The 19,127-nt window shown below is 44.9% G+C and overlaps 1 protein-coding gene across 2 annotated transcripts in view; it reads left to right on the top strand.

Moving 5' to 3' along the window:
- The window catches only part of PDSS1 (decaprenyl diphosphate synthase subunit 1), a 40,335-nt gene that overhangs the window by 20,694 nt on the left and 514 nt on the right, over nt 1-19,127 (top strand). For both annotated transcript variants that reach the window (XM_065921027.1, XM_065921026.1), the window contains exons 5-10: nt 968-1,109; nt 3,375-3,486; nt 3,610-3,719; nt 10,207-10,287; nt 10,384-10,497; nt 15,800-15,880. In XM_065921027.1, the coding sequence (XP_065777099.1) occupies nt 968-1,109; nt 3,375-3,486; nt 3,610-3,719; nt 10,207-10,287; nt 10,384-10,497; nt 15,800-15,880 (640 nt within the window). The remainder of the gene's footprint in view (nt 1-967; nt 1,110-3,374; nt 3,487-3,609; nt 3,720-10,206; nt 10,288-10,383; nt 10,498-15,799; nt 15,881-19,127) is intronic.

The raw sequence follows: 19,127 nt of genomic DNA, 5'->3' as shown, positions 1-19,127 counted from the left end.
AGGCTTCTGTTTTTAGGTTCAGAAAATTCAGTTGGTTATTTTCCCAGTTTGATTTTCTCAAAATTCAGTTTTTTAAAATTTCCCTAGAAGATTGATGGTGATAATAATCATGAATAAAAAGAAATTGAAGCCCCCTTTTAGCTGTAGAACTCATCCATTTATCTTCTTGGAGTGCTTTTCCTGTATTTTGTGTTAAATATGGAAAATGAAAGTTTAAATTTCTAATGCACAAGTTAGACATGAATTGGAACTCATACTCCAGTATGAATGAATTACCAATTCATATTGATAACCAATGTCAGTGGCCAAGTGGAATTATGAATTCCAGCTATCTTGGTTATGGAGGTCTTCTTACTAAACATGTGGTCGTGGTGGTGGTTTAGTCACTAACTCGTGTCCGACTCTTGGAACCGCATGGACTGTGTAGCCTGCCAGGCTCCTCTGTCCTTGGGATTCTCCAGGCAAGAATACTGGAGTAGGTTGCCATTTCCTTCTCCATACTAAACGTGCAAGACGGTATTAAAAGGCTTGAACAGTGATTGGTGGTTCTTTAACACACAATTTTCTAGATTGCTTTTCACCTATCTTCCCCATCAACTCCTGAAATTTAGTTGTAATCTAATTGTAAACTTGATCAACTGGCCAAGACCACTGTTACAGGACATTTATTTTCAGTCCAGTGCCCAGACTTACAAGCTGTTTATCCTTCTTTTGTTGTTCATTATACAAATTCTACTTCTTAATGTGGTGTCCCGAAAGCATAATCTTGATTCACAGTATCTCCTGTGTTTTTAAATGTTCTCCAAATGATAGAATTGGCTGTGTAGGGAAGCCAAAGTTTTTATACAATTTCTCTTAGAGAAATAAAACTCTTTATCCTAGATCCAATGTCCACTTTTCACAAGATGATTGCTGAGAAGGTTATAGGCGGCGTCTCTGTTAAAAAGCATTGCTTTCTGTTAACTAGAAATGTGCAAGCAAGCCAGCGTGCCATTGCCTTAATTGCAGAAATGATCCACACTGCCAGTCTGGTCCATGATGATGTCATTGATGATGCAAGTTCCCGGAGAGGAAAACACACCGTTAATAAGATCTGGGGTGAAAAGAAGGTACGTGTGACTTTTTGGGTTTTTTCATCTTTCATGTTAAATGCCACACTCTTTGGATTGCATGTATTTTTCAGATTTGTCTCAAATGTTGAAAATATATTTCATCAAATGTGGTGTTCTAGCTTTCAAAATAGTTCCTTGTATATAGTTTTCATCTATATACAGATGTTTGATTGTAGATAACACCATAGAAAGATAAACTTACTATTTCTGTTTAATCACAGTTGTACATAGAATTTGGTTAAGGGAAGCATGTTTGTAGTTATCCAAAAAGTGTTGCATATAAGGAATCACACCTTTTACTCTAGGGCTCAGATTACTCAGATTCACCTGAATTACTCAACCACCACATGTGAGAGTGTCAGGGCAAGTAAATAAAACAAAAAAAAAGTATAAATACACAAAGGTGAGCGCGCGCGCACACACACGTATTCCCTCTCCATTCCTTCCCGTCCCTCACATGTCTGTAGTACCTGGCTCCCACCTGTTTGCTAACCGTATTCAGAGAAGAAGTAATACCTTAGTTACCATGTTTACATGCTGGTTTTGCTTTAGTATACACAATTCTGCTGTATAATCCAGTCCTGCAGTTTCAGTTGTAAGCCTCTTATCACCAGTTTTAGAGGAAAAGGTTTTGTGTCCTCTGACATGGCTTGCAGTTTGCTGTGTCCGTTTTCAGGGCCTGCTCTGAAGCCGTTACTACTTGAACGCTTTGGGCAGTGGAGGCTGAAGTGAACAGGTCGCCATTGGCTCCTGACTGGCCCCTCTCGTGAGTGCCTCTACTCTTGGGGGCCTCACTGCCTCTTGCAGCTGCGAGGCTGGCCCGCCCTGCCCGGGGCCACCTGAGAGTCTCCTCCCCTTGTCTGACCCCCAGACAAGCCTGCTGTGTGACCAGCAAAGATCCCTTCACACAGTACCTCCGCATGAGCCCTGCTTTCCTTTCACCCCTCATCCCAGCCATCCTCAGCCTGGCAGCTTCACTTCCCTTCTGGCCTCGGGGATCCCCGGGGCCGAGAGAGGGGAGAGGCAGAAGCTCGGAGGTCCTGAGCCTTCAGCGTCTCGTGCAGTAGGCCGGAGGTGGATGTGTGTGCCTGCAAGTCACGATGTGTACAGTGACTTCATCAGTGTGTATTTACAGTTATGTCAGGATACCTCGTACCGTACATGTTGTATAAAGTGATGTTTAGTTGGTAAACAAACTGAACATCACTAGTTTTTAAATGCTGGAGAACTAATAGACAATAAAAGCTTGGGACTTCTCTGGTGGTCCAGCAGTCAAGACTCCAAGCTTCCACTACAGGGCGCATGGGTTCAATCCCTAGTTGAGGAACTTAGGTCCCACATGCTGTGTGGAATAAAGCCTTAAAATGTAGTTATGTTGCATATTCTAGGGATTAAAATTTCCATGAACTCTTATCATTGGTAACTACTCTTTAACAATTATGCATATCTTTAAGTATGCAAATTAGTATACTTGATTATAGCATATAATTCAATCATATGATTTATAATTAGTTGCAAATACAGTGCAAACGTTTAACTCATCATCTAAAGAAAATTGAAAAAATTTTGATGCATGTTCAGTGAAAAAAATATTTTGTTCTGGAATGAGAGGCAGTGTAATAGTGTACTAAGAGCTTGGAACTTAGACCCAAGCTTCCATGGCTTAATTTTCATTGAGCACAGTGTGCGTGAGGCCATGGTGTGTGCCAGGTACTAGCTGGGTGATTCACAGTCTGTGCCCTTAGGGGTTTGGCAAATAGGAAAAAAGTGGGAAGACAGCAGTACCCAAGGGGCGCTGTGCTCACAGGTCAGACTGAGGGGTCTCAGTGGACCTCCTGCAGGTACCGCCTGAGCTAAGCCTGCAGGGGAGTCGCCAGGTGGAGGGGAGGGGCTTTTTGAGGAGAAGAAACAGTAAGTGCAGAGGCGCAGCCACATGATTTGAGGGGAGAACGAATGACCCAGAGCTAAATGAAGGCAGTGGGATGCATTTTGCTGCAGCCAAGGATGAAACCAGGGGGTCAGGCACTTCCCATCTCCAGGCGTTCATTTCTTCAGCTCTCAACTGAGGAGACAGACTGGGTTATCTCTGAGAGCCCAGAGATTCCAAACAGGGTCCCAAATGTGTAAAATAATCCCACTGAGGAAGAGGAAAAGCAGAGACCCAGGATGAACCCTCCCTCCTCCCATCCCGGACTTCTCTCCTGAGAAACTTTGGCTCCAGTGCTCAGACACTTTTCTGTAAGGGTTTTTCTTCTTTTCTAGGCTGTCCTTGCTGGCGACTTAATTCTTTCTGCAGCTTCAATAGCTCTGGCACGAATTGGAAATACAACTGTTATATCTATTTTAACCCAAGTGATTGAAGATTTGGTGCGTGGTAGGTTAATTCTGACTTTTCTTCTTTATTCATTCTTAGTATTTTACCAGCAACAACCCCCCCACCCCGCCCCTGCCAAAAAAATTTCCAAAACCCTCACCTGACCCCTTTTCTTCTTTGTAGGTGAATTTCTTCAGCTCGGGTCAAAAGAAAATGAAAATGAAAGATTTGCACACTACCTTGAAAAGACTTTCAAGAAGACTGCAAGTCTGATCGCCAACAGTTGTAAAGCAGTATGTACGTTCTGTTTCTTTTCAAGTTAAAAAAAAAAGGTCTCCTAACTCTTTCTTGGGAGCTAATTCTCATAGAAAAAGTTGCACTGGAGAATCTTAAAATAGTGACCAAAATCCCAAGAGTAATTGAGAAGAGAATTGCATCCCCAGACAGCAGAGAGAACTTCTGCTATGATTTTCATTTTTGCTGTTTAGGCATCAACTTTCCTCCTAGGAGTCAAATCAAAACAAGCTTTCTTATATATTCCCCAAATCTAACTTCCAAATGGGTGCGGCATTTTGAACAACTAATCATAAATGGTCTCCCTCATGGTTACCACACAGTTTTGTACGATTTACATGTAAAACGTGTAAAAGTGCTATGCTGTGTTCTTAAATATTGACCTGGGCAGAAATATCCAACTAATAGATTGTACCAGTGTTCTGTGTCCTCTTCTATGAGTAGTAAATCCCTCCCAGTTATATGGAATATAAAAAGCCCTTCTGCTTCCAAGTATAAGCTGAGCGTGAGCCATAACTTCTGTACCCCTTGCTTTCTCTGTGGCCTTCCCTCCACTCTTCACATAGTTTCCTTTTTTAAAAATCAATATTGTCTTTAATCATTCAGTGCTAGCCCATGAATGAGAGACAGTTCCCTGCCTAGAATTATTCATCTGACCGTCTTTCAGCCTAGCAGATACACAGGATGAAAACTGGGCCAAGTAAGAGTCCCTGTGATTAAAACAAGAAAGGGAGACTCCTAAGGGGCAAGTGTCAGTTGCTGCCATGATACACTCTTAACATAATTACAGTTGAGGAGAGCTTTTTCTCAGGCCTCTCAGGTGAAAAAGCCCCTTGCCAGTAATGTCTCTGTTTGGAAAAGTGTCAAGAAATGTGTTGTAATTGAGCCAAAAAAGAATGAGGACAACATTTCTTCCTAAAAAGACCCAATTGAAACCCAAAGGAATGTGAATTATGCAGAACATGATGGCCACAATCTCAGCCATTTTTGTCTTTTTATTGAAAGAGCATTTTTTTTCTTAATTTCCCAGAAATTGTGAGTGTGGTTTTCTAAAAAAAGAGAGATAAAAATAGAATAGGCCGGAGAATGCTAAATTAAAAAAAACAAAAAAAGATTTAAAATGGTGGCCTTCAATCTTAATTAATCTTAAGAACATTGATGTTTCATTGCTCATCATACCCTTGATGGCCAACGTCTCCATGAAGCTGGAGCCCAGCTAGTGTGTTAGGTGACAGTGAAATCTTCACAGGCCTGAGGCTGCAGAGAGGAGCACAGCCGTTAGTAGGGCAGTTGGATCTGAAACACTGCGGGTCATTGTCCACAGAGTGGACATTCCACAGGGCGGCAGAGCAGGCTGCCCCGGAGCCTGAACGGGAGCTCATGCACTCAGCGAGCCATGTCATCGGGGAGAGGCTGCATTCACTGTCCTCTGCTTAGGAAGCCAAAGACAGGGTCGCACGTGTATTTGTTCATAAAGAGGACCTCGTCCCCCACAGGTAGGAAGTACAAGTGGACCTGCATGTTAACAGGGCTCGACCCTCATTAAAAATGAAATGTCTCAAATGTCTCAGGCTGTCCACTAGGAGGCAGGCTGACATCAGCCCTGAACTGCCCACTTTTCTTGTGATTTATTCCTGAGCTCCAGAGCTGTTAGAATAATAAAGCAGAATGCTAGTGTGAGCTCCCTGAATAAAAGTTTCTATATATAAGTGGCTATGGGGAGAGATGTTCCAGAGGTGTTATTTATTCAAAACTGCTATTTTTATGTGATTTTGGTATTTAAAATGCAGACACGTGGCCTCTGAACACATGCAAAGCAAATTAGAGACACCAAAAAGAAGGGGCGAGAATTTAAACATCAGAATCATTAGAGAAGAACTGATGGAATTCAGGATGTCATGGGAATTTGAGGGAAACCTCTCAGCTTACAATTCATTGTCCTGAGGACTGTTTAATGAAAAATGGTATTAAATCTAAGAGAGGGCTGTTCAGGGTTGCTTTGGGACACTGATTGATGTTAAAACAGAAGTAACATTAAGAGGTGATTGGCTGTTTGTTTCTGTACATAGTCACGAAAACACTTTGTGTGGTTTACCAGTGAACACTGCCTTGTTCTCCGGAAAAGCTCCCGGGAATGAGACCAGAGGGCTCTGGTGGCCCATCCAGCGTTTTTCAGTCAGACAGTACTGAGCGGAGATCTGAACCCAGAGCTGGGTATGATAACCCTGCAGATTCATGTATTCATTCATTTTCTCGTGTTTTTTTCCCCTGAATTTCTGTCCTCTCGAGCGCCGCATGTGGCCTGGAATCAGTGGACTGTCTTCCTGGTGCCTTATTGTCAAAGCTACGGAGGGCCGCCCCAGAACCTTGGTTTGTGGGTCATAGCTGTAGAACGTCTATTTTTTTTATCATGGTATTCTTATCTAATCGACACATAGTCCTTATTCAAATGTTAATAGTTTTCATGATATTGTTAGAACAAATAGGAACGTTGTTTTCTGGCCCAGGATCTAGTCTAGGATCTCATGGTGCATTTAGTTGTCAAGAATCTTTTTTTTTCTTAATTTGAAATATAGTTGTATTTTTAGGCATATAGCAGAGTGATTCAGTGATATATAGATAAATAGATAGATATAAGATTATTTCCACTATAGGTTATTATAAGGTATTGAATATAATTCTCTGTGCTATATAGTAAACCCTTGTTGTTTATCTGTTTCACCTATAGTAGTTTCTGTCTGTTAATCCCATATTCCTAATTTATCCCTGCACCCTATGGTAAACATAAGTTTTTTTGCTGTGACTCTCTGGTTTGTATTCAATAATTCTTACTATTTTTTAGATTTCACATATAAATGATATCATATTTGTCTTTCTCTGACTTACTTCACTTAGTATAGTATTCTCAAGTTCCATCCATATTGCTGCAAGTAGCAGTATTTTATTCCTTTTTGTTACTGAGTAATATTCCATTGTGTGTGTATGTACACACACATACACGTCTTCTTAAACCAGTTGTCTGTTGCTGGGCACTTGGGTTGCTTCCGTGTCTGGGCTTTGTACGACTGCCGCCATGCACACGGGGGTGCGTGTGTGTGGCGCAGATGTGGTGCTGGGCTGCGGTGCTTGGGCTGTGGCCTGGGACCTGGGCTGCCTCTGTGGCCGGCCTGTCCCAGGACCTGTTGGCCCAGATCCAGCTCCAAGTGGGGGTGTGGGGCGGGCAAACCAGGGCTGTCGGCTGGGAATGAACGGCTGTGTGCTCCTCCCCGGGGCTGTCTGCCCGAGCCCCACGGTCAACATGGTTGCCTGTTTTCCCATAGCCGCGCTAACCAAATGTAGCCTTAGACTCGAGTGTTTGACAGCCTGATAGATGAGACATGGTGTTACAATGGAGTTCAAATTTACATTTCTCTTTTCTCAGTGAAGTAGAACTCCTTTTAAGATGCTGAAGGTCTGTTTTCAGTTCTTTAATTTTTGTGAATTGTATATTCATGTCTTTTGCCCATTTTCTTGACGGGTGGCTGGTCTTTTTCCCTTCTCAGTTTTAAAGAGTTCTTTATATATGAAGAATATTAACCCTTTATCTGTGATTTTATGTTGAAAAAGTTTTCTCCCAGTGTTTTCCATTGATTTCTGACGATCACCTGTTTTGGTATTTTTTTAATATAATGGTGGAGCTCCAATAATTTCCATTATTTTTATTTTTTTTAATTTTTTTCCCAATAATCTCCATTATTTTTAATAAGTAAGACCACAGTACGTATATTAACTCTCATAGTGATGTAAACACACCCTTTAAAGACAGAGGTGCTCGATAGATGTCAAGGGCTGTGCGCCTGTCAGTGTGATCTTTCTGATGGTTTTGAGGAAAGGTGTAGATGAGTCTCCTGAGAGGTGTGGGTCTTACCCCCACCCTTGACTCGTGCGCCCCATGGCCTGGCTGCGAACCTGCTTCAAACAGGACGGTTAGCTAAGCTCTGCTTTCTTCTACCTTCTCCCCTCCACCCTCCTCCAGGAATCAGAAGGAGGGCGTCTCTCTGAGGCTGAAGACAAGAAGCGTGCATGTCCACGTACCTCCTCTCTTTCTGTTCTGCGTTGTGTCACTTCTGATTTTCCTGGTTCAGACAGTCCTCGCGGGGCAGGGGGAGCAGACTGTGCCGTGGGGAGGGGTGCTCTTCACGTTGTAGTGGGGAAATCTGAGCAGGAATGTCCCTTTACTGCCTGGCTTTGGGGGGGACGGCGAGGCGGACTCGGGGCTTTCTGCTTCCTGAGCGCCGTGACTGGCCTCTCTGAGCCTCGACTTTGAGGCCCATTAAAGGCAGCGGATCCATGTGATAGGGACCTGTCTCTGAGGCAGACCGCCCGGGTTCGGTCCTGATTTCGCCTTCTCCTCGTCCTGTGACGCCTGGTCCCCGCTGTGTCTCAGCGCCGACCTCCTCAGTGACTGGCAACGTGAGAAACCTCAGGATAGCGCCCAGCACAGAGTGCTCAGTGCTTGTTAGCTTTTACCCTCGTCAAGCACAGAAGAGATATTTATAGGCTGTCGTGAGATCTAAGGTAATGCGCAGTGCTTATTGTATGTACTCTATACATTTTAACGCATTGAGTTTAGAAATAGAATGGCGTTTTTAAAGATCTTCGACTTCTCAGGAAGGAAGTCTGTATTTCTGTGCTGCTTTGTGCATAGGAAATAGCATCACCCTCTACAGAACTGCTTTCCGAGTTATTTCTGTCTAGAAAGGGGATGTCTTTGTTTTCTGGGCTCAGCATGTCCCAGGCTGCCCGAGCCTGGCTGCTCACTCATTCTCTCAGCCAGGTTGATGCGTCTCTTGACTTCTTTCAGAATCTCCGCACCGTCTCCCCGGGGCCTCCCGGGTCCCTCCCTGCGGCCCGCCGTGGGCCAGTGCCTGCCGGCGGTAAGGTCTTTGCTGCTGAGAGCAGTTGAGTTTATTATTCACTCAAGTAAGCGGCCGCCTGGCCTTTTACCACGTGTGCGTTTTTATCGAGAACATGTAACCAAACGTGACCCGGGCGCGGGCTTCACTCAGTCCCTGAAAACCTGCTCAGGGCTGATGTGCTCTGGCTGCAGCAGGCCGGGACACCCCCCGGCTCCTGTTGGCACAGCAGTGGCGGCGGGCTGGTCACGGTCTCGGCACACACTCGGCGTCACAGCTAGACGCCCGCACGGTGCAGGGGCATGGGTAGCACCACGTGCACTCCTTCCAGCCTCTGCTGTAGCTGCTTGTGAGCCTTGGGTTCACAGAGGAGGAAACTGACGCGCAGACAGACAGGATCGCGAAGGTCACGTGGGACCTGAGGGGCAGAAGCCAGCCCCCGGGCTCACTGTGGTGCCCACCTGCCTGTGCCTAGCGGGGTCCCCTGCCTCCCCCGAGGCCGACAAAGGTGAGGGCTGAGGTCAGACAGGAGCCCCAGAGGAGCTCTGTCTGGCTCCCGGGGCCAGTCCAGGCCCTCTCTCCCCTAGAGGAGTGTTCTCCCCCGCCCCAGCCCACCCCCATCTCTGAAGTGTGGCCGGGCCTGCTCTGCGTGCTTAGCAGAGCAGCGGGAAAAGTGCGGAGTGGCCAGTGCCAGCCGGGTTTTTGAAGTTTTACAGAAGACTTAGAAGTCCTGTTCCCTCACAGAACAGGGGAAAAAGCTTTTAGACAGTTACATGACTTCTTATGAGAGAAACATGGAAACAGTAGGATCAGGGACTGTCCTTAGGTAATGGAAGAACCATACCTGTGTCTGAAGCATGAGGCTTGAGGCTGTTACAGACACCAAGAAAAAACAGCTTTTCAGAATCAAGTGAAATCACCAAAAATGATTATAAGGACTATAAATGGGGCCACATCCTGTGTACGATTAAATCAGATTAAATCTCTACCCCTAAAATAAGGGTGAGTCAGTAGAAAAAATAAAAATAATCCCAACAGTTGGGCCAGGTTTGCCAGGCGCTGGAAGACAGCATTTCAGATACTGTAGTCTGTTTGGTTTGCACGTCAGAAAGGCTGACTAGCAGAACTGGTCTTTTTTTTTTCTTTTGGAAGTTGCTCTCTTTGCGACCCCATGGACTATCCATGGAATTCTCCAGGCCAGAATACTGGAGTGGGTAGCCTTTCCCTCCTCCAGGGGATCTTCCCAACCCAGGGATTGAACCCAGGTCTCCCGCATTGCAGAACTGGTCTAGTCCTATCTCATTTTTCCCTAAGTGGTGGGAAAGATGGCCTGTCTAGTGAAAGGAGGCGGGAAAGGCCAGTTTTCTTGAAATTTAAGAAAGCAGTCTGAGACTGAAGTCCTTTATTCCAGAGGTCAGACACACAGGTGCTCTGTCTGTGACTGGTCTGAGAGCGGTCTCCTGGCAGCACACCCAGCCTCACGGCCCTTTTCTAAGGAGGAGGAGGTGTGAATCCCCTCCCTGTGGGGACCAGTGTCCCCGCCACCCTGCCTCTGCCCTCCAGCAGCTTACCTCGGGATCCTCTGTTCCAGGTCTCTGTCCTGGGATGCCCTGACCCAGCGGTGCATGAGATTGCCTATCAGTACGGGAAGAACGTGGGCATCGCTTTTCAGGTTGGTCTGCTGTTCTGGAGGGTGCGGTCCAGCGGGCAGGGCGGGGGGGGGGACACTGGTGCGGCGGGGCTGTGACAGCCCTTTCTTCCTCTCCAGCTGATAGACGACGTCCTGGACTTCACCTCGTGTTCTGACCAGATGGGCAAACCGACCTCGGCCGACTTGAAGCTCGGGTTAGCCACTGGCCCCGTCTTATTTGCTTGTCAGCAGGTAGGTTTTATACCCTTCCCTGGGACACTTCCGGGAGGCCCTATGGGACCGGTACCTGCCGGGCACAGCTGATGGGAAGGTTAGATGAGAGGGGAGCATTTCTAACAGACTAGAGTTCTAGATGTGATCCCAAGTCCAGGACTGAAGCATCCAAGCCAGTCATTTTGCCTCTGAAATCTGTTTCCTTGTTTGTAACATGAAGATCATAAGCTTCCTTCCAGGGCTGCTGTGAGGATTACCTGAGATGATATTCTTGGCGATACTGTGTGCATTAAGTGCCGTGTGCACTTAAGGAAGGACTGCGATCATTTCTGTGTGTCTTGGGCACTGACAGGGTGGGTAGTTTCTAAATCTCCATTATAGGGAGACTTTGTGCATCAGAGCCCCTTAAATAGGCACAGGAAGGCTCCCGGCAGGAGTAACTCTCCAGTTCTAGAAATTTAACAGGACTGTTGGCTGCTCTCAGCGAGCCTCTGCCATTGCCTCAAAAATGTCAAGAACAGAGGGATGCACTGGGCCCACATAGTTTCTTCTTTGTCCAGATTGAGGGACTGTTAATTAAGGAAGGAAGTAAAGCTATCATCATCTTCCCCTTAATATGAATGAAAAACTGCAGAAGCTTCAGAGAGGCCTCGGTGACTCGCAGGGCGGACCCTTCCAGATCCTGCTCTGGCTCCTGGCCATGCTGCTTCTGGTTTGCCAAATGCTCTTTAAAAGAAGTAGGACATTAGCTGGTATTTGGACTTCTTTCTAATAGATTTTCATCTTCATATTTAATTCATTATTTAGGAAAGCTAAATGTTCATCACCAGGCTGTGAAATTTAGAATTAGCTCTGTGGTCCAAAATGCTGTAACTTATAGTCTGCTGAAGATTTTGCCTCTATTTCCCCAGAATTTACAAAGATAAATCATGTTTTCCATAGACCTCAGTGATTTCGTTTTTTTCTTATGGTCAAAGTTTTAAAAATTGGATCCATTTTGATATTCCAAAAACCAGTGACCTTGCTTTCACTCAGTTTCTGGTGCAAGAAAACAGAAGTTATCTTTTAGTCGTAAACGGGGGGTGGAGGGGGGGGATACTCAGAGAAGGCGGATGCCTAAGGGCAGCAGGGGACGGAGGAGCAAGGCTGGGGACAGAGGTGATGGGGACAGGCTCTGGGTGGCCTCTCGGGATGTTGAGGCAGAGGTGAGAAGTGTGAGGTCTGCTAGCAGTGGCTCCTTTCTTCTGACTTGCCCAGCCACAACTCAAAGTGACACGTTCTGACAAAAATCTGTCAGATCACCTTGTGTGCATTCAAGCGTGAGTGAGGGATTTTTTTTTTTTTTTAACCATGAGCTCACAAAAAAGCAGAGGATTCATGAGCCACATCCCTGTAAGGCCTCTGAGATTAGAAGGAGGAGGCACTTGCTGCAGACATGAGTCTCCTTCCCTGGCCCCGGTGAGGAAACGTGGGTGAGAAGCCCCAAGCTGGGCCTGGTGCTCTGAGCTGCTGCCCCCAGCCCCTGGGTTATCAGGATGCCTGGGGAACGCGCCTCTCCCTGAAGAGGCCTGCAGTCTGCTGAAACCCTTGGGGGGCTGTGCTGTCAGAAGTCTCCCCAGGTCTACGTAACTGTCCTGAGCCCCTGGGACTCAGGTAACAGCAGGGTCCCGCTTCAGCCTTAGGATGGAAAATGTTTGCCTCTTCTGATTGTGTTTGACCATGAATGTATTTCAGAAGAAACATGTTTACTTTCCTCTACTCAAAGGAGTATTTACTGATTCTGCCTGCAGATATGGAGGGGGTGAAGTCGGGGGGCAGTGGACCACCCCCACAGATTGACTTGTCAGTTATCTACAAGAGATTAAGAAGTGATGGTTTAAAAAAAAAAAAGGAAAAGGAACAAACAAAAGCATGCAGTGTGCGAAACCACAGTTCTGTATCACTGGGACAGCCCAGCTTCACGAGGTGCATGCTCCCTCACTGGACAGGCTTCTCCCACCTGTCCGGAAAAGGAGTTAAAAGGCACAGCCTTTGGAGTGAGGCCGAGCAGGGTGACGCTCCAGACAGGACTTGTTTCCCAAGCAGACTGATTGTTCTATCTTGTGGTGCATGGGCCTACAGTTAGTCAAATGTTTCAGTTCTTTTCAAATAAAACATCAAGTCTAGACTCTCCTAGTTCACACTGTCAAAAATTAAGATTTGTGGTCAGAAATTTGTCAAGATTTGTGGGGCTAAAATTGATTTGGGTTAAAATAAGTTCCATAAAATAATATGAGACTGTGCAGAATCTCCACTGAAGGAAAATGCATTGCTTTTAGAGCTTGTAAAGGATTACGTCTGATTTCACAGCTCTTCCCTGGGTAGGTAGTATGTCCCTTCTACAGATAAGAAAGTGATGCTCAAACTTGGCCAGAATGAAACCTCGGGTAAATGGTACAGCGGGCAGTTAAACGCTTTGCATCCTCTTAGACCAGTGTCGTGTCCCCACACGCTCAGAAGTACTGCTGCTGCCTGTGGGGATCAGCGCTGGTGTCCAAAGGGCCTGTCTGAGCCCCCAGAGGCCACCCAGAGCAGGGGACTGGCTTCTCCCATGCTGAAAAGGCTTTGAAGACACTCAGGAGTCTGTGTCGGCCTTTGTCGTTTGCCCATTTAGTGGAGTAATTCCAAGATGCCTGTCATCTTTTTCCATAGGTAGGTGTGTTTTGTTTGCAGGTTAATTAGTCTTTGAATTTTTCCACTTAAGAACATTGAGTTTCATTGCACCAAGACAAGCAACCTTGAGAGATCACCTTTCCTTTCATTTAGCATGCTGACTTGTCTTAAAATTGGAGTTTGTTGATAGAAACCCCTTCTGTTTGGAACTATTTTTGAAATCTCTCTGAAGGGGTTTTTTGGTCAACTGGGGATTTAAGGAAATCTTCCACATTTCTGGGAAAGTCCCAGAGATGACAGCATGCTCCCATGTGTATGTGTACATATACTATACTGTCTATAGAAAACACAAACCTTAACATTCAAATAAACCTTTAAAGAACAGAGGTTGGATTTCAAAATCTTTAGAAATCAAATGGAGGTTGTTTTCTTTTTTGGTGAGATAATATTTGTTCCCAAATACCCTTGAAAAGCTCTCTCCTTCCTTCTTCTGCATCTCTTCCTTCTGTGATCAGTCAGCAGACCTAAATGTCAGCCTGTAGTCATGCTTCCAACTGCCGACACCGCCACCACCAGCCCCGCACCAGCTGCACGGGCTTCTGCTATTGTGAGTGTCGCCGCCTTAGAGTCACCCCCAAGTTTTCCTTGATAACAAGCTCACCACCGTTTACTGACTACCCTTTGTCATTAGTTTATGGACAGACTTCACAGTCAGACTCTGATTTCGGCCACAGGTGACTTCCCTCTTAAAATCAGAGCCTAGGCAACAAGAACTTTGCTACTTCTCAGTACGTCTGCAGGCAGGCCAGCCCTCCTCCCACCTGGTGCATTTCTCATTTCTTCTCACAAGTTTCTGGAACAGGAACTCCTGGGGAAGAGTTTGATATTTGCATACTAAAACTGCACATACTTCATGCTTCAAAGGAAAGATGTAGTCAACACTCAATGGAAAAAAAATTTCCCCCAAATTTTGCTTTCTCAGTGCTTTTTATAGTAAAAGGAATCAAGAGAAACCACCCAATCAACACATTTTACTCCAGTTGTTGGTACTGCAGGAAAATGCTCATCTCCCCTAAAAAAGGTAGTTTTACCAGTTGCTGGACCAGTATGACATTAGCTTTGAGGGTACACAGCCTTCTAGAAATCCAGTTGTGAAATATGGTGTTAAGTAACTAAGACCCATGCCTACTTGGTTTGACTCTTACCACTAAAATTGACTGATGGGAGCTTTCCTATGAAACTTAAATTTTTTGTTCTTAAAAGACCAGTACCTGAACCTAATCACTGGTTTTCATTGAAGAACTAACTAGTTGCTGCTCTTTACATTTCATAAGCAGGTTATCAGCAGCCTCTCCTTTGTCTGGACATGTACTTTGCTCTGAAAGGAACAATCTTCATTTGTCATTTGCTGCCATCTAGTTGAAATTTTTCTGTGTGACCTATTTTCCCTTCCAGGATTACTAACACCATGGTGGTTCCAGGACAAAACTGACTTCATCCCCCAGGCGCCCTGCCACGGGAGCACTGGCCGCTGCCCTGAGCACTGCCTGGCCGAACACACACCTTGTAACCTCATTTCACAGACTAAGCAGTTAGAACAGATTTCTGAATGTAGCTCGGCTCCTTCCTAACATAGACGAGGAGGCGGAGGAGCTGGGCTGTGGCAGCAGCAGGCCTCGAGCTCGAGTCTCGAGGAGGAAATGACTTGGTGGCTTGGCTTCCAGGTTCTGTTCATGATGGCAGTTCCCCTACCTGGTTGCTAAGTACTACAGGACAGATTTTCTCTTCATTGCACCTTGGACCTGTTTTCTGTTTTCCTCTTAACTGCCATCGGCTTAAACTGCTATTTAGAATTCACTCCAGTAAGAAAAAAAATTTCACTCCAGTGACCTGATGGCTGCTTCTATCTCGGTCTCCTCTAACTCCATGGTTCTCAACCTTGGCTGCACATTAGAAATGCCCAAAGAGTTTTTAAAATATGACGCTGGGGCCAAACCCCAAGCCAGCTGAGTCAGAACCTTAGGGAGCAGATCCAGGCAGCTGCACCGGAAGCCTCCCCAGCTGACTGCAGGGCTGGCGGGCGTCTAGCAGTGCTGCCCCGGTCCCGTCCATGAGCTGAGCTTTTCCCAGCATTCCCTCTGCTCAGAGACCTTGGCATCTCTCTCAAGTAAGATGCAGCTTAGGACTAAAAGCAGAAGGCTCACCCTCGTCTTAGGCCGGTGATTTGATTTTCGTAGTGTATAGGCAGAGAGCAGCAGGACTGGCATCCCCTGGGAATGCACTAGGGCACCCTCAGGCCCCACGGCTGCTGAGTCAGAAACCTCAGGGGAGAGGCCCAGTGGGCCCCAGTGACCTGGGCAGCCGAGAGCTTGAGACCCCGAGGGAAGCCAGCAGGTGTTGGGGTGCACGCCATCTCCTCCCCTCACTCAGCGTTGGACGCAGGACAGAACACGCGGCAGAGCGAGCACCGGTCGGGGTGCGTCTCAGGTGCCTGGAAGGAGGTGTCCTCTTCACTCTGCTGCTGTGATTGCTACAGCTCACTCCCCCACCCCCATCATTTAAACCTTTGATCGTCTTTGTTTGTTTGTTTTTAATCTTTTCTTACAAACTGATGCTTTTAACATTTGATTTCTCCTAAGAGCTCTAAATAGGTTTTCTTTCTGGTTAGTTCCCAGAAATGAATGCTATGATAATGAGACGGTTCAGTTCACCAGGCGACGTGGACAGAGCGCGACAGTACGTATTACAGGTGAGACGATTTCAAAAGGAAGAGCGGCAAGAGTAGGTATGGTGCTGTAGAAGAGTTCTTTGGTAACCACATTAATGTAACGAATTTTAGACACAAGACCAAGTTTGGTCAGGGAGTGTTCTATGTTTTCCTCCAAGAGTTTTATTGTGTCTGGCCTATGTTCAGGTCTTTAATCCATTCTGAGTTTATTCTTGTGTGTGGTGTTAGGGAGTGTCCCTCCTGATTTCGTTTTACATGATTATGTCCAGTTCTCCCAGCAGCTTACTGAGGAGACTGGAAACCACTGTACAGTCGTATCTCTTTTGTCAGATGAAGTGACCACAGGTGCATGGGCTTTCCATCCTTTACCACTGACCTGCATTTGCTTTTGTGCTGGTATCGTTCTGTCTTTGATTACTATAGCTATGGAGTAGGTACAGTCTGAAGTCAGGGAGCCTGATTCCTCCAGCTTCATTTTCCTTAAGATAGTTTTGGTTATTCAGGGTCTTTTGTGTTTCCATACAAATTGTAAAATTTTTCGTTCCAATTTTATGAAAAACGCCATTGTTGGTAATTTGGTAAGGATTGCACTGAAGCTGTAGCTTGCCTTGGGTAATAGTCCTTTTGACAATATTCTTTCAAGAACATTGTATGTCTCTCCCTCTGTTCATGTTGCTTTTCGTGAGTATCTTCGTTTTCTGCATACAGTTCTTTTGCCTTATGTAGGTTTATTCCTAGGCATTTTATCCCTTTTGTTCCAGTGGTAAATGGGACTGTTTCCTTAATTTCTCTTTCTGATCTTTCATTGTTACTGTATAGGAATGCAAGCGATTTCTGTGTATTTTGTATCGTACAACCTTACTACACTTCATTGATTAGCTCTAGCAATTTTCTGGTGGCATATTTAGGATTTTCTATGTATAGTTATCATCGGAAAGAGAGTTCCAGAAAAACATCTACTTCTGCTTTATTGACTATGCCAAAGCCTTTAACTATGTGGATCACAACAAACGGTGGAAAATTCTTGAGAGATTGGAATACCAGACAACCTGATCTGCCTCCTGAGAAATCTGTATGCAGGTCAAGAAGCAACAGTTAGAACCGGACGTGGAACAACAGACTGGTTCCAAATAGGGAAAGGAGTACGTCAAGGGTGTATATTGTCACCCTGCTTATTTAACTTATATGCAGAGTACCTCATGAGAAACGCTGGGCTGGAGGAAGCACAAGCTGGAATCAAGATTGCTGGGAGAAATATCAATAACCTCAGATATGCAGATGACACCACCCTTATGGCACAAAGTGAAGAAGAACTAAAGAGCCTCTTGATGAAATAGAGTGAAAAAGTTGGCTTCAAACTCAACATTCAGAAAACTAAGATCATAGCATCTGGTCCCATCACTTCATGGCAAATAGATGGGGAAACAATGGAAACAGTGACAGACTTTATTTTTGGGGCTCCAAAATCACTGCAGATGGTGGCTATAAGCCATGAAATTAAAAGACGCTTGCCCCTTGGAAGAAAAGTTATGACCAATCTAGACAACATAAAAAGCAGAGACATTACTTTACCAACAAAGGTCTGTCTAGGCAAAGCTATGGGTTTTCCAGTAGTCATGTATAAATGTGAGAGTTGGACTGTAAAGAAAGCTGAGTGCTGACGAATTGATGCTTTTGAAGTGTGGTGTTAGAAGCCTCTTGAGAGTTCCTTGAACAACAAGGAGATCCAAGCAGTCTATCCTAAAGGAAATCAGTCCTGAATATTCACTGGAAGGACTGATGCTGAAGCTGAAACTCCAATACTTTGGCCACCTGATGTTGAAGAACTGACTCATTTGAAAAGATCCTTATGCTGGGCAAGATTGTAGGCAGGAGGAGAAGGGGACAACAGAGGATGAGATGGTTAGATGGGATCACCAACTCAATGGACATGAGTTTGAGTAAGCTCTGCGAGTTGGTGATGGACAGGGAAGCCTGCTGCAGTCCTGGGGCTACACAGAGTTGGACAAGACTGAGTGAATGAACTGAACAGACTGATGTATAGTATATCATCTATGGACAGTGACAGTTTTACTTCCTTTCTAATTTGAATTCCTATTTTTTTCTGATTGCCATGGTGAGGCAGTCACTGTTGAGTAACAGCACTGAGAGGACATCCCTGACTTGTTCCTGATCTTGGCAGAAATGCTCTGTTTCTCACCAGGGAGAATGTTGTTTGCTGATGGTTTATCATAGGTGGCCTTTGTGTTGAGGGAGGTTCCCTCCATGCCCACTTCCTGCAGTTTTTGTCTATCAGTTTTGTGAAAAGCTTTTCCTGCATCTGTTAGAGATGATCATATGGTTTTCACTCTTCAGTTTGTTAATGTGGTGTCCCACTGATTGAACTGCATATACTGAAGAATCCTTGCATCCCTTGGATAAAGCTCACTTGGGTCATGGTGTATAAGCCTGTTAATGTGTTGTCAAATTCGGTTTGGTAGTATCTTGTTGAGAATTTTTGTGTCTAAAATGTATCATATTTTGAGTCACTTGGTAAAGAAAATCAGAGTCCTTTCAGTCATGATACTACAGATATCTTGTTCTGAATGACAGCAGGAACCATGCTGAAGAAAATAAAATCAACTATATGTCTTGATTCTGCCATAAACATTTTGACATAATGGAAATAGTAAATATAATTATTTTATTAGTATTTAGCTTTTTGAAAGAACCAACATAAAAACGCAGTTACAAAATGGAATGCAAATCTCTATAGTGTAAAGATAGAGGAAAGAGAAGGAGCAGTGGTTTCTTCATCTCAGACGAGATGAAGTCAGAAGTTGATGCTGCATGATGACAACAGTGATCAATAGAGGAACTGAACACAGAGAGTCAGTGGTCAAGCTGGGAGACAGTATGGCTGGGCTTAAACCCCTGTCTTAACAGAAAGGCAAGAGATAATTAAAACAAAACTGGTGCCTTTGGAAGAAGGAACTGTTGATTTTCATCATAAGCTCTTCTGTATTATGACTGTATTATGTTAAGTTGTACTTAGAATTTTACTATATAAATTTTAATGTATGTGTAACTTAAAAACTAATACTTAAATGAAAAATAGGGGGAAAATAGATGGCTACTTGGTATTAATGCGTTTATACTGCTTGGCATGGTAACAGAATAAAAATGTGCTTCAGTCTGAGAAAGGAGGAGACAGAAAACATTAGAAACAACATCCAGCTGTTAATCAGATCTCAAGAGTATGTTTTAACTCATTGTAGCAGGAATTTAA

Source organism: Muntiacus reevesi, chromosome 2 (assembly GCF_963930625.1).
Source record: "Muntiacus reevesi chromosome 2, mMunRee1.1, whole genome shotgun sequence".
Classification (NCBI taxonomy): Eukaryota; Metazoa; Chordata; class Mammalia; order Artiodactyla; family Cervidae; genus Muntiacus; species Muntiacus reevesi.
The sequence above is the reverse complement of the archived record's forward strand: the minus strand, read 5'-3'. Positions and strand labels throughout refer to the sequence as shown.